Here is a 12463-nt window from a genome sequence, read left to right as displayed (position 1 = left end):
TTAATAAATCATTCAATCTAGACCGTTAGATCTTGATCTACCGTTGGATGAAGACATAATGGAGAGTTGGTTTAACCCAATTGGATTGGGTTAGAGGATGGCTACCATAATTGACCATTGGATCTTAATCCCACCATTGGATGAAGACATAATGGGTCAAGTGAATGGCGCCTTGCATTGGAGCCCTTGGATCATCATCATGAAAGATCAAGAGGTGAGGCGTGAGGGACATGTGATTAGCATGTGATGTTGACTTGGTCAAAATATGGCACCACATGAAAGGACATATCATTTGATACACCTCTTCACTTGATCTGCACCTCCTCTTATTTGATATGGCCCTTAGATGATGTCCTTTCATGAAAGGATGTGTGGATGGGATGCATCCCTTGGAGATGCATCCCTACACCTATTATAAATAGGCTAGCACTCCATGGGTTTCATCATTCCAACTCCACCCCACTCCTCTCTTCTTTCTTTCTTACATTAGTTTCTTTCTTTCTAGCATTGCTTCTAGTGTGTCCTAAGCCAAGACAAGGTGGTCTTCTTTAGGACAAAAGGATTAGAAGTGATTTTAGAAGGTTAAAGAAAAATAGAAAGAAAGGAAAGCAAGCCATTAGAGTTCTTTAAGAATTCTGCATTAAGGATCAAAGTCTTTGGAGCTTAAGACTTAAATCAAGTTTTCGTGTGGATCAACGTTGGAGGGTGAACACTTGGGCACCTAGTGGAAATTCTGCATATTGGATTAGCGTTAGAGGTATTCTTCTATTTCTGCATTTATATTATATTATTTGATTGCTTTCATTAAGGTGATCTTGGCTTATAAGGGTTTTATGTTAAGGAACTTTATCAAGAAATTTTTAAAATTCCTAACTTCCGCTGCGCATTATAACATGCTAAAATCCTTCAAATAGGAGGTAATTTAACTAGACGAAAGGCCGGAGGGCCGACCCCCCAAACCCCCGGTGTTCTCAAACGGCGAAACCTTACAGCTTCCATTTTTGAATCCAATCCCTAACCTAAGGAATTCGATCCAAAATCTCATCAAAACTTTCAGGCTTCTATACCTATACGGTATCTCCTGCAATCAACACCTCAAGTTGGAAACTGAAGTTCCAATTTTTTTTTCTTTATCTCAGTAGAAGTTTCACTTATCATTAATTCATCGACTTAAGGAAAGGTCTTCTTGAGCAATAGATGCAAGTATACGATCTCTCTTTATTTGGATAAGCAATTAGATACAATTCTTTTATTAAAATAAAGAAATCACACTCATACACACACACACACATATATATATATATATAACAAATAAAACAGATTATATCCCAGTCTTTTAGCACAACAATGTTATTTAAAGATCACTATTTTTAGAAATGCCACTGCTCATAATAAAAGAACAAAAAACATTTTGTACCAGAAAATAAAGAATAAAAGAATAGTTGCATTGCATAGCTGGAGATAATTAATTCACGATCTCTTGGTTTGGCACCCTGCCGATATTGTCAATTCAAATGCATCTTCCCAAGCCTGAGTTGTCTTTCACTAGAAAGCATCTTGGCGAAACGGATGAGTTCTTCTTCATTTGTCCCTGCCATTTGTACTGCTTCATACATGCCAGATTCTAAGTTCACCCTCGATACTGGTTTCTTTAGCAGTTCTTTGCCAATTTGAACAAGCTTCAACAAATTCTCCTTGGAAGATACATCTACAGATGCCGTGTCGCCAATCAAAGTATCATCCTACAAACCGACCAAATAGTTCAATCGCATCCATCAGATCAATAAGTCACTTAAAATGAAATTCCTTTAATATATTCCTTTTAGTTGCTTGAATGTTGTTATTTACCTGTATCCGAAGGTAGTTGCTCTCACAATGCAATGCTTGGAATATGACGGAGGCATGGATGTCCACCATATCAGAACTAGCTTGACTAAAACTATCAATCAATGGTGTCATGCCACTGTTGTATAGCCATCCAAGCACACCCCACTTGGACGCCATGGATGCGTTAAATTTCTTTTCTTGCTTGGCTGATCCAGTCCCCAAAGAGAGAACCAGAAATTTTCCATAGTCGGCTGGCTTAATTGGAAAGAAGTCATCATTTTGTTTGAAACTTTCTTTCGTAACTTCATTCAAGGCCAATAATGTCTGTTCCCAGTCATTTAAGATGATTATAATCGAAGCATTAGTTTTTCTTCTGCTGAAATTAAGAATTGAAATGGTGTTCATGCATGAGATGACTTACTGGATTATTTGCAGCAATCCCTCCGTCAATGAGATTAAAGCTTCGGGACTTCCTGTTGAAGTCTTTGGTTTGAAAATAGTGTGCAGGAAGATATGTCGGGGCCGCAGAAGTACTTATGCATATATCTGACAGAAGAGCATCCTTTGAAACTTCCTTCTTAGTCTGTAGAAAAAGGGAGAAAGGTAAAATTAACTTTAAGCTTTGTATCAAGAGGAAGAAAGAGAGTTCATGCCAAATTTAAATAGTTTTTTCAGGTGGGGGAAAAATAGTACCTCAAAGGTGGAGAAGATGGTAGGCTGGAGAAGCTTGATGTCAAAAGTGGGAATAACTATATTTGTTAAAGTCTGATGGAGCCTAATCCCACCAAGCAATTGCTTGACTTTGGAGTGTAGATACTTGCCATCGTACTTTGGTCCCGCGATGCTACCCAATAAGCTCTTCACTGATCCCAAAATTCCATTGCTGCACGGAGATGCATCATGAAGCTAATATAAGAAGGCATCTATAAATTCTTGTCATAGAGAAATCATACAAATTTTCATTCAAGTCCTTAATTGCCTCGCTCTTTAATTTTTGACCTATAAACATGTGCATGTATCTCAGTCTGGAGTTTCAGGGGCAAATCAAAACTGGTCTCTTTTTTTGTTGTGGCTCTATGCTTAAGTATGACTAGAACCACTTCTCTACATCTCTAAATTCAGTATGTTTAAAGAGTTTGGACTGTGTCTCCCCATCCTTACCCATTCTTAGGAAAAATCTTTGGACAATTTTCAAGGTAGAAGTCATTGATTTCCTTCGCTGCGAAGAGAGGACGATTATTCTCATCTGGAGCAGCGAGCATGGCGGTCACCAACCCACCAGTGCTTGTTCCAGCAACAACATCAAAGTAATCTGCAATTCTCACATCCTCTCCATCAAGCTCCTGCAGCCAAACGCATGTTATTGTTGCTTTCCGAGGAAGAACATTGCAACTATAGCTACAGAATTTTTTTATCTAATGAATGGAATAGGATTGTCCTACCTGAAGCTTGGATTCGAGGAAGGCAAGGATAGTTCCAGGGATGATGCCTCTCACTCCCCCACCATCTATGCTTAGCACTGTAACCATCCTTCCAAGGGAAGGAGGAGACCTTGGCGTGGCGGTGCCATTGCTGACAGTTGAAAGGCTCAAGCTGTGGGAACCCATGAGGCTTTGGCTAGTTGTAATACCGAGGCCTAGTGAATTCAGGACTTAAAACAAAGTTTGGTTTGTGCAATTCAGGATGGGGAACTAAGGAATGCTCAATAGCTTCAGTTATCATATGATGAAGAACCCATTTCTCGAAGTATTTATAGGCAAGAAAGGAGAGGAAAAGGTGACAGTTGAAATCAGTTGATCCAAGAATATGGTAAACAGGCGAAGGAAATAGTCCAAGAAATGCCAGAAAGAACTGAGTCAGACGACGCGGATAATCTAGGCATGATGCTTAGACCGGACCGGGTCCATGTAGGGCTGATTTATGATGCTAATACGTAACAGCAACCCATTAGTATTGGAGGCTGCCGCAAATCCCTCCCTTAAGCTGTTTCCACGTTTTTGTTCTAAAAAAAATTATTTATTATTTTTTAGTGTGACTCCACTAAGTTTATAATAATTAATGCCACGCGGTCAGATTATAATATGATGGCGTCAAGACGAATCATTCAAATACCAAAAGCAAAGGCTCATAAATGCATGGCTTCCCCTACGGATCAGAGTTACTGGTTTGAACGTATCAAGGGACACAGAAAATTAGAAAGGGTCAAGCAATTTTTTATTTTCTTTGGTAGAAAACGGTTAAACAATTAATGTTCTTCCCATGCTAGTTCTTCGAGAAGCCTGTAGATTTAAAAAAAAAAAAATCAGAAAGTTGACTAAAGATGGGAATTTATGATCCGAGGACAATATATTTTAAATAAATTTATATTTGATGTAAATCTATTTCGATTATAAATGAATCAATCGGTCTACATTTGTTTATTAACACTACAAAAGAAATGATATCTTCCGGCGCTTTTTTTTGTAAAAGCGTCGGTAGATCCTCCAACGCTCCGCAAAGCGTGGGTAAGACGTCGGGCAGGTGGGCGTGGGCTCGATTTAGGCCGACGCGTCGAGAAAGCGTCGTGGATCTATGCCGACGCTTTTAAGCGTCGTTCGTTTACGAGGTAACCGACGCTTAGTAGCGTTGGCGAACTTGGACCGACGCTTAAAACGGGTGGTTTCTCTTGAACTAGGCCGACGCTTAAAAGCGTCGGCTTATGCTTCTCGACCGACGCTGTAAAGCATCGGTAAAGGCGTGCCAGGTGCTGTGCCACTAGGTGCTTCCGACGATTAAAAGCGTCGGCAATAGCAATTTTTTTTAAATGAGGTGATCCAAGCCATGTATTAAGCTGCTCAGGCCTCCTTTCAGCTTCTTGTTTATCTCAAGAACTTGCTTGTTCAAGTTTGCCCAAGCTGTTAAAACATGTTCATGCCTCATGAAGGAAACTTCGACCAGAACTGTCCAATAACAATATCTATACTAAAATCCTATTTAAGCACCACGAAATATAAGCACCACAAAAGTTCTTAAGCTTATCCGATGTAAAATTATTACTCCTCAATGCTCCCTCTCACATATAGAACCTGAAAGATATTCGTGGGCTCCAATATCATGTCGAAATTATATCTAAAAATCCGGACATTTAGATGGATAAATCTAAAATTATGCAAGCACCACGAGTTTTTAACCTAACCAACCCGATGTGAGACTATTATTCCTCGACACCTCAAAGATTAAATGAACAGAAAAACAGCAAGGCATTCAATGACAAATTATGCACCTAATATGAAAAATACCCTTCCTGATTTGACTGCGCTCACAATTAAACATTCACTATGTAGATGGAGCAAGGAAGCAAGTACCCCCAGCTGACTTCCTGAATAATGTAGGGCCGTAGCTCCAAATTCCAGTTTGAAAAATACAATCTTTTACAGTAATGCCACACATTCCAATCACTACCACAAAATCCATTATATTGATAGCTATGCAAGCTAGTCTTCTGGGAGACAATCAACATAAATCTTTTGAACACAGCTAACAACATCCAAACATCCAGCAGATATTCTCATCATAAACAAGAGCGCTAAATAAATAAAGCAACATATAGTTGGAGTTCGGATGATAAATCCAAAGTAGTTCAGTATTCAGAGGATATGTAAATGGTTTCAGATAGTTCATAAGCAAATGAATAGTTGAGCAAGTAGTTCTACACTTCCTGGCGATAAACCTACCATTTTTCAATGGCTTTATAGATGTCAAATGAGGTAGAAGGTCTACAAGTGCTCCACCAATTTACCAAACTCATATTTTCCCTCATGAATCTGTGAGCATAGTAGAGTTTCACGTTTCAATAACACAAGAAAGAATTGATTCTTCATAGCCCAGGCATCATCTCTACAGCTATAAAAAGTTCGCTGTATAAAACATCTATACCTAATGTCTGAGAGTTATATTTACAATCCAAAGATTGGTAGCAAAAGTAAAATTCACAGATAAATGAATGGAGAGGCATAACTTTAGATCATTCGCCGCAAGGTCACCCTCTGTCGAACACTTGTTCAACTTACCAACCTTCAGGGGCTCCCATTGCACTTGAAACTCCTTCATTTCCTCACCATTCCGTAATTAAACAAAAACACATTACGACAAAATACACGTCACAAACAAGAACTTTTCATTCAAAATATTCATATTATCATATTTGATTACATTATACTTCAAAAACATTCTAAAAACATACATCTCAAATTCCTAAGTACACAATCTACGATGTATCAAGGGTCGACGGCATCATCATCTCTATGAGTAGATGAAGTATCAGTAACCTACAAGAAAAAAAAATACTTTAGAAACTAAAAATACGAAAGTCATCACGCTCATACAAGAATAAATTATAATTACATAAAATATTCAAATAGATTTAGTTATGTACCGGAGAAGCAAATCTCTGCAAAAAAGATGAAAATGGTCAAGCTGATCCTGCAAAGATTGTATCTTCAACTCTTGGCTCTGCTTCAACTCCGCCATATCAGTCATATGACTCTGCCTCATCTCCTCTATCCTTGTCATATGACTGCTTTATCTGTGCCATCTCCGTCTTCAAACTACAAACCTCTGCAGTGCTAGTACCTTGTCTGGCATCTTGGGTATATCGGCTCACTGCAGACAGCTGAGAGGGGGTAACTCCGACACCGTAACCCCTCACGCGACTATAACGTTCTGGGCCCATCAATTCGGCATAGACCTGAGCCTCGACGCGACTGGCCGCGTCGGATGATGATGACTCCCCAACGCGCTCTGAAATAAGAGTTGTAGCTCTTTCCTATATCTCTCTCAAAAAAAAAAACAGTCACATTAATATTTTAAAAGAAGTAAAATTAATAAAAAAATTGTGAACAAATAAAAAATGAATACGTACAACTATATCTCTCGACTCGTCCCGGACAAAGCTGCCATCTCGGTGAGTATGGGTCATCTTATAAAACTCCACCTCACCAGGCTCCCTTCCATGCTCTACTATCTACACATACAGAAAGTATATTGGCAAACTATATATCATGATACGTGCTACATGTTAGTAGAGTTTCAAATAGTTTCAAAAGAACTTACGAATTCATTTCTACGTCTCGCATAACTCTTCGAGCCTGAAGTGTGAGGAACTGCTTGAGATGCTCGTGCAGCTCTACCAATATTAGAACATGTCTGCCAAAATAAAAGCACACAGTATAATATGATTCAATGTATATATTTGCAATCTATATTAATAATAAAGATAATATAAGATATTGAAACAATATACGTGACCTGTCCTCTTTCAGAAAACCAGTAATGAACAAGCTCCCTCCACTGCTGAGGGTATACATCAGGAGGAGTCACACGAGCAACCTCCTCCTCTGTCATACCCTCGCGCTTGAAGTCCGTCTTCAATTTTGCTTTATATTCTTTCCATTTGCGATTGAGGGACTTTAGCACCCAATCATGGCTCTCTGGAGGGAGTACAAACTTACCCTACAACAAGATTCAGAATGTTATAATAATATTAAACCTCAAAAATAAAATTATGATACTAAGCAAATTAATATACAGGAGGTGTCAAATTAAAAAGAATAAATTCAATTCATTACCTGTATAAGTCTAAGAAGCTCAACCTTATACGAAGGAAGCATGTCATTCCACTTCGTATAGTTGAGCGGACACAGCTGACCCTTGCGTGCAACCGATCCTAAAAAGCTTGATAGTAGACTTCCAGCTCTATTGATGGGCTGCCCCAATTCGTTGCATCGGATGATGATCTTCTCATCCGGAGGAAGCTTCCACACATCCTTTGCTTGAGTGGGTCCCCGTCTCGTCCTCACCGTCCCTTGTCCATCTATTAAAATTAAATAAAATATATCTTAAGAAGTTGAAGACAAATATGAACATAAAATATGAACTTTAAATCAAATTACCTTGGATCCGGAGCTCATCCTCCGGACAATCAGCAGGAGGCTCGCGCTGAGATCCTGACTCGTGCTGCTGGTGCTCACATGGCTGCTGGGACTGCAAGGACTGATCAGAAGTAGATCCCACCTGAGAATGCTGGAACTCCACATCTCTAAATCGTCTCCCTCGGGGCATATTGTTACCTGGTATGCAAAAAAAAGAATCAATATACATCTATATTGAAGTCCATGCATTGCTGCTTAGTATATTGATTGAACAAAATTCCAATATGATTTTATCTAATTTCTATCTTGACTTGCGTGCAAACTAAATCACCTATCAAATTTGATCGAACTAGTAGCTTTCCAGATATTATATCTCCAGAATTCAATTGATGTTTTGAAGATGGAAGCTTAAACTTGATCATAAATCTAAAATAGCATCAAATAATATATTGTGCTTCATGTTCAAGCTTCCATAAGTCCTATTAATTTCAAAATAAACCTAATTCCTAGTATTTAAACATAACAAGACAAGAAACAATAATTATACTCAATCATAAAAAAGGAATTCCAGTTTTCAATTTTAAAAAGAAAAGTACACTTTTATTTATTTAATAAGAAGAAAAAAATGCCACGATAGAAGAAAGCCAGATCTGCCCCTCGGCTACATGTTCTAATCAGATCTAAATTTGATGGACACTTATATAATCATTGTAGGATTGTTGGATACATAAATCATTATTGAAGGAACATACATCAAATAATGAGGACAAAGAACTATTTTAAAATAAGATTCAGATAAAAAGTTACAGGATGCAGAAATAAGATAATAAAATGAAGATAGAAATACAGTTAAAGAAAGAGGTCCAGACCCAAAAAAGAAGATGTAGGGAGGTAAAGACAATAAGATAAGAAGGGATGCTACAATATGAATGAGGGGAGGAGAGAGAGAGAATCAACAAAAATAACCATAAGGCAGGGGTTCTTTGATGTATCCAACAAAGTTTGATGGGTAAGAGGAAGTAATCACTAGATTTTTCAGAAAAACCATTATGAAGTGCACAACTGCATCATACATAACAAAGTAAGATCTGTATGAACTCACTGAACCTAGATATCCTGTACTTGGATATCCTTTCTTTCACTCATGAAAAAAGTGAACAAAACGGACTTTATTTAACCTAAGTTATGGTTGACCAAATCATAATAAAGAGACAGAATGAGTTAAAGAAAACATAAAAGCATACATCTCACCTAATGTCTACATAGATGAAACTAAACGTGTTTTCTTGTAAGCAAGAAGCACGAGTAATTACCACCTCATATTAGCAGTAAATCTTTTCAGAATCATAAGTGTGACCTTATAGAGGTAGTTGAAGTAGGCTGAGTAACCAAATTGTCCAGTACATGGTGAGTATTTAATTTCCACAGATAGCCAAAAATTCAAACCTTAGAATCTACGGAGCACCAACTCCTTTAAGCACTAGGACACAACAAAATATGGGAGAACAGTCAAAAAACCAGCAAGCACAGAATCTCAGAATGTACTTCTAAAGCATACACCAGTCCAAGTGCTGACACTTCCAATATGCCAGGTAACTTTAGCATGTCCGAATATTTCCTTTTGGTGTCGTAACTTTTCTTTTCCTGTAGAATCAATATAACATGAGATAACTGCAGAAGCACCAACCTGAATGAGATGTAATCACTCCGATTAGCAAAAGTGATTATGCGTTTGGAATTTGGTTTAGGTACTGGAAAGAGATGTTTTAGAACGTTTGCTGTCCTTTGACCAAGCTGCAATAAGTCACCAAATCAAGCACACTGAGATGAATTTAGCAAGAAAGGGAAGAAAATAATATCTTGGTGAAATGATAATATCCACTATCAATGTCAAGGAAAAGAGCATGTGTCACAAATCAATATTAAAAAGGTAAAGAATCTTATTACTGCGATTTGAAAGAAACCCAATATCATGTGATCTGAATGTTTACTAAGGAACATGATATAAGACAACAAACTTTCTTGATCTAAAGGATGTATCAGCTAGATCGGTTACTTTATTGATATTGTAACTTTTCTCTAGGTCTTATTGGTATCATTCAGTAGTGAAAAAGTATATCACAGCAAAAAAACCACTAATGAGAACCTTGTGACTGGCTAGAGTCCATAGAAGTCCACTTAGTCCCCTCATATTTGGCTAGGTTTCTAGCCAACCAAAGTTTTCTAAGATCAACTAGGAAAGGAAAGGGTAGGTCACAGGTAACTATAAGTCTAATGCATGGAGACCACCATCATCAGAAACATAACTTTCCACTAGGTCTTATTAGTATCATTCAGTAATGAAAAAGTTTATCACAGCTAATGAAAAAAAAACACTAATGATATCCTCCATTTTACTCATATTTTACCATATTCTGGTCATGATTCTGTCACTTACTTGAATCATCAAACAAATTTAACTTCTCCCCCCTCCTCGCATATTAACCTTTTGGACAGGATAAACTCCAAGATAAAGCTTCGTATACTATCTGAACTTTCAAAACAACCAAATTGTTATCTGATGACTTTCTATGGACAGCTTGAAGTCCTCGTAAGGTAGATACATATTTAAATTTGACTTCATACACAGGATCCTACAGTATAAGTCCTTCTTCCCTAAACAATATGGGCATTTTCTGCTTTTTCTCAGTTGGCATGAAGGGACCAAATTCACCTAGACTCTGCCTGGTTTATCTGCAGACCTAGAAAATTAATCCCAAGCCCTTCCTAAAGATTGTAGAATTAATCAATTTTTTAACTTAGCCAAATAGCAACAAAATAATAAAAAATAATAATTGTTCAATGTGCATCAACGATCATACTTATCAGGGTTGCCGCTCGATCGAGGTTTGAGGGCTGCTCGGACGGCACCAGAGAGGAGGGAGGAGGAGGAGATCCTCAGGCGGAGGCAAAGCTAGAGAATTTGTAAAAAAAGAAAAAAACACCCACGAACACACGAACAAGAAGAGGCGGAGAAGGAGGAGAACAAGCGAGAAGGAGGGAGAAGAGGGAGGAGGAGAAAAATACCTCAGGTGGAAGAGGTCGGGGTTGGTCGGTCGGCGCCGAAGAGGAGGGAGGAGGAGAGGAGGTTGGAATCCGACGGTCGGCACCGGAGAGGAGGAAGACGGTTGACTAGAGCCGTGCCGGAGAGGAAGAAGACGGAAGCCGGAGAGGAGGAAGACGGAAGCCGGAGAGGAGAAATAGGGGAAGTAGCCAGGGCAGAATGAGGGTTCGATCGGGGTCGGGCGCTGAGTTTTGAGGGATTCTACCCTTAGACGACGCTTATAAGCGTCGTCCTTGATCGACGCTCCACGCGTCGGGTATATTCGACGCTTATAAGCATCGTGTTATCCAAGGGCAAAAAATGACGCTTAAAAGCGTTGTTCTAGGTCCAGTTCCCACTCCTTCCAGCAACAATTTCGCTAGAGGGCTGTGACGACGGATTTAAGCGTCGTCTATTCTTTTAAATTGCCGACGCTCTTAATAAGCATCGGCAAAAGTTGACCCGGTAGAAAATTTTGCCGACGCTTTCTCCTAGCGTCGGCAAAAATGGGTCGGCTTTCTCTAATTTTACTGTAGTGTAAATAAATTGAATTTAGATATAGATCTTGACTCGTTTAAATTATTTTAATTTGTTTAATAATTGAATCGGATCATTATCCGATTCATTTAATATGTTTAAAATCTTCTTAATCTATTTTAAATCTAGTTAATCTATTTTAAACTTGCTTGATTTATTTATTTTTATTTCTTGGCTAAAGTGGACATTTTATACATCACAGGTACGAATATATCCAACAGAATCGAAAAACAAAAGGTCCGAAATGCTCCAGACAGCTTAATTTATTTTCAATCTATTTAATCTAACCAGCTTAACTTATTTAGTCTATTTAAATTTATTTAATTTATTAAAAAATTATTTAATCTAGTTTTATTTATTTAATAAATAGATTATGTGTATCGTATCAGATTATCTATTTAATTAAAAAAATAATTTAAATATAAACTTTTAATTTGTTTTATAAATAAGTTAGATTTGGATTAACGGTGGTATCCCTTCCAATTGCCATTCTTAAACTTGACCATATGCAAATCCAAAATCTGACAATAGCATGAACCCAAGTGATGGACCATCAAAAATATACTCGCAACCACCCATCCATTTTTAATGGAGGGTCCACATCCACCGTCATGCACTCTAGGCTCTTCAATATTGCCGGTCCTTTCAATCTATTTTTCTTTTTGACCTCGTTGATCGGCCGGCATCAGGAAATAATTCTTTATCATTGGATTTTTTTCCCCTCATTTTCTTCGTTATTTCTTAATGCAAAGTAATTTGGATTGGGGTTTATGAGGTCTTTAACTGATCTCTTGTAATTTATCCAGTAGATGTGGGAATAATTAGATGAAGGATGAATACTGTAGGATATTGTTAGAAAGATATATTTTTGGATGCTCTGCGGTCGATCTTTTGAAATTTTTCGTCATTTAGTGAATATATTAATCAGATGCAACCAATTTGGCTATCTCTGATGATGGGCAGTGAACCAAGAGATGAAATAACTCGACTTATTCTAAGGCCTTTAGTCAACTTATTCTAGTCAACTATGAGGCACCCAGATGTACGCCCACTAAGATGGCGCTGGCCTGTCCATTTCGGGATGTATTGCATGCTCCCTTACTCTTGT

General features: G+C 38.0%; 2 protein-coding genes across 3 annotated transcripts in view; both read right to left on the bottom strand.

Annotated features, from left to right (window-relative positions):
- Positions 1–1424: 1424 nt before the first annotated feature.
- LOC103696883 (patatin-like protein 2) lies at positions 1425–4071 on the bottom strand. The gene is made up of 6 exons (XM_008778606.6): positions 3270–4071; positions 2989–3170; positions 2521–2710; positions 2249–2410; positions 1849–2151; positions 1425–1742 (listed from the first exon to the last, which is right to left on the bottom strand). The coding sequence occupies exons 1-6, from the start codon at positions 3432–3434 to the stop codon at positions 1506–1508; spliced, it is 1239 nt and encodes a 412-aa protein (XP_008776828.5). The 5' UTR covers positions 3435–4071; the 3' UTR covers positions 1425–1505.
- Positions 4072–5647: 1576 nt separating this feature from the next.
- The window catches only part of LOC149753187 (uncharacterized), a 15773-nt gene continuing 8957 nt past the window's right edge, over positions 5648–12463 (bottom strand). The window contains exons 1-9 of one of the 2 annotated variants that reach the window (XM_089924346.1): positions 10598–10832; positions 9424–9530; positions 7758–7934; positions 7434–7678; positions 7114–7317; positions 6919–7011; positions 6728–6829; positions 6242–6631; positions 5648–6134 (exon numbers count right to left, since the gene is read on the bottom strand). In XM_089924346.1, coding sequence (XP_089780472.1) covers positions 6338–6631; positions 6728–6829; positions 6919–7011; positions 7114–7317; positions 7434–7678; positions 7758–7926 — 1107 coding nt within the window. In that variant the 5' untranslated portion in view covers positions 7927–7934; positions 9424–9530; positions 10598–10832 and the 3' untranslated portion in view covers positions 5648–6134; positions 6242–6337. Of the gene's footprint in view, positions 6135–6241; positions 6632–6727; positions 6830–6918; positions 7012–7113; positions 7318–7433; positions 7679–7757; positions 7935–9423; positions 9531–10597; positions 10833–12463 lie in introns of those variants that run through there. The other variant, XM_089924345.1, reaches the window with a different exon arrangement.

The sequence above is a fragment of the Phoenix dactylifera genome, chromosome 7 (assembly GCF_051530095.1).
Source record: "Phoenix dactylifera cultivar Ajwa chromosome 7, Ajwa_hap1_PhDact_Kaust_v1.1, whole genome shotgun sequence".
NCBI classification, from domain to species: Eukaryota; Viridiplantae; Streptophyta; class Magnoliopsida; order Arecales; family Arecaceae; genus Phoenix; species Phoenix dactylifera.
Note: the sequence above shows the minus strand (reverse complement) of the source record. Positions and strands in the feature narration are given on the sequence as shown.

Excerpts from the sequence above, each read along its gene's own strand:
- LOC103696883 (XM_008778606.6), bottom strand. The coding sequence starts at position 3,434 with ATGGGTTCCCACAGCTTGAGCCTTTCAACTGTCAGCAATGGCACCGCC. Across the intron at positions 3,171-3,269 it reads TCCTCGAATCCAAGCTTCAG|GAGCTTGATGGAGAGGATGT; the intron begins GTAGGACAATCC and ends GTTTGGCTGCAG. Across the intron at positions 1,743-1,848 it reads GCAACTACCTTCGGATACAG|GATGATACTTTGATTGGCGA; the intron begins GTAAATAACAAC and ends GTCGGTTTGTAG.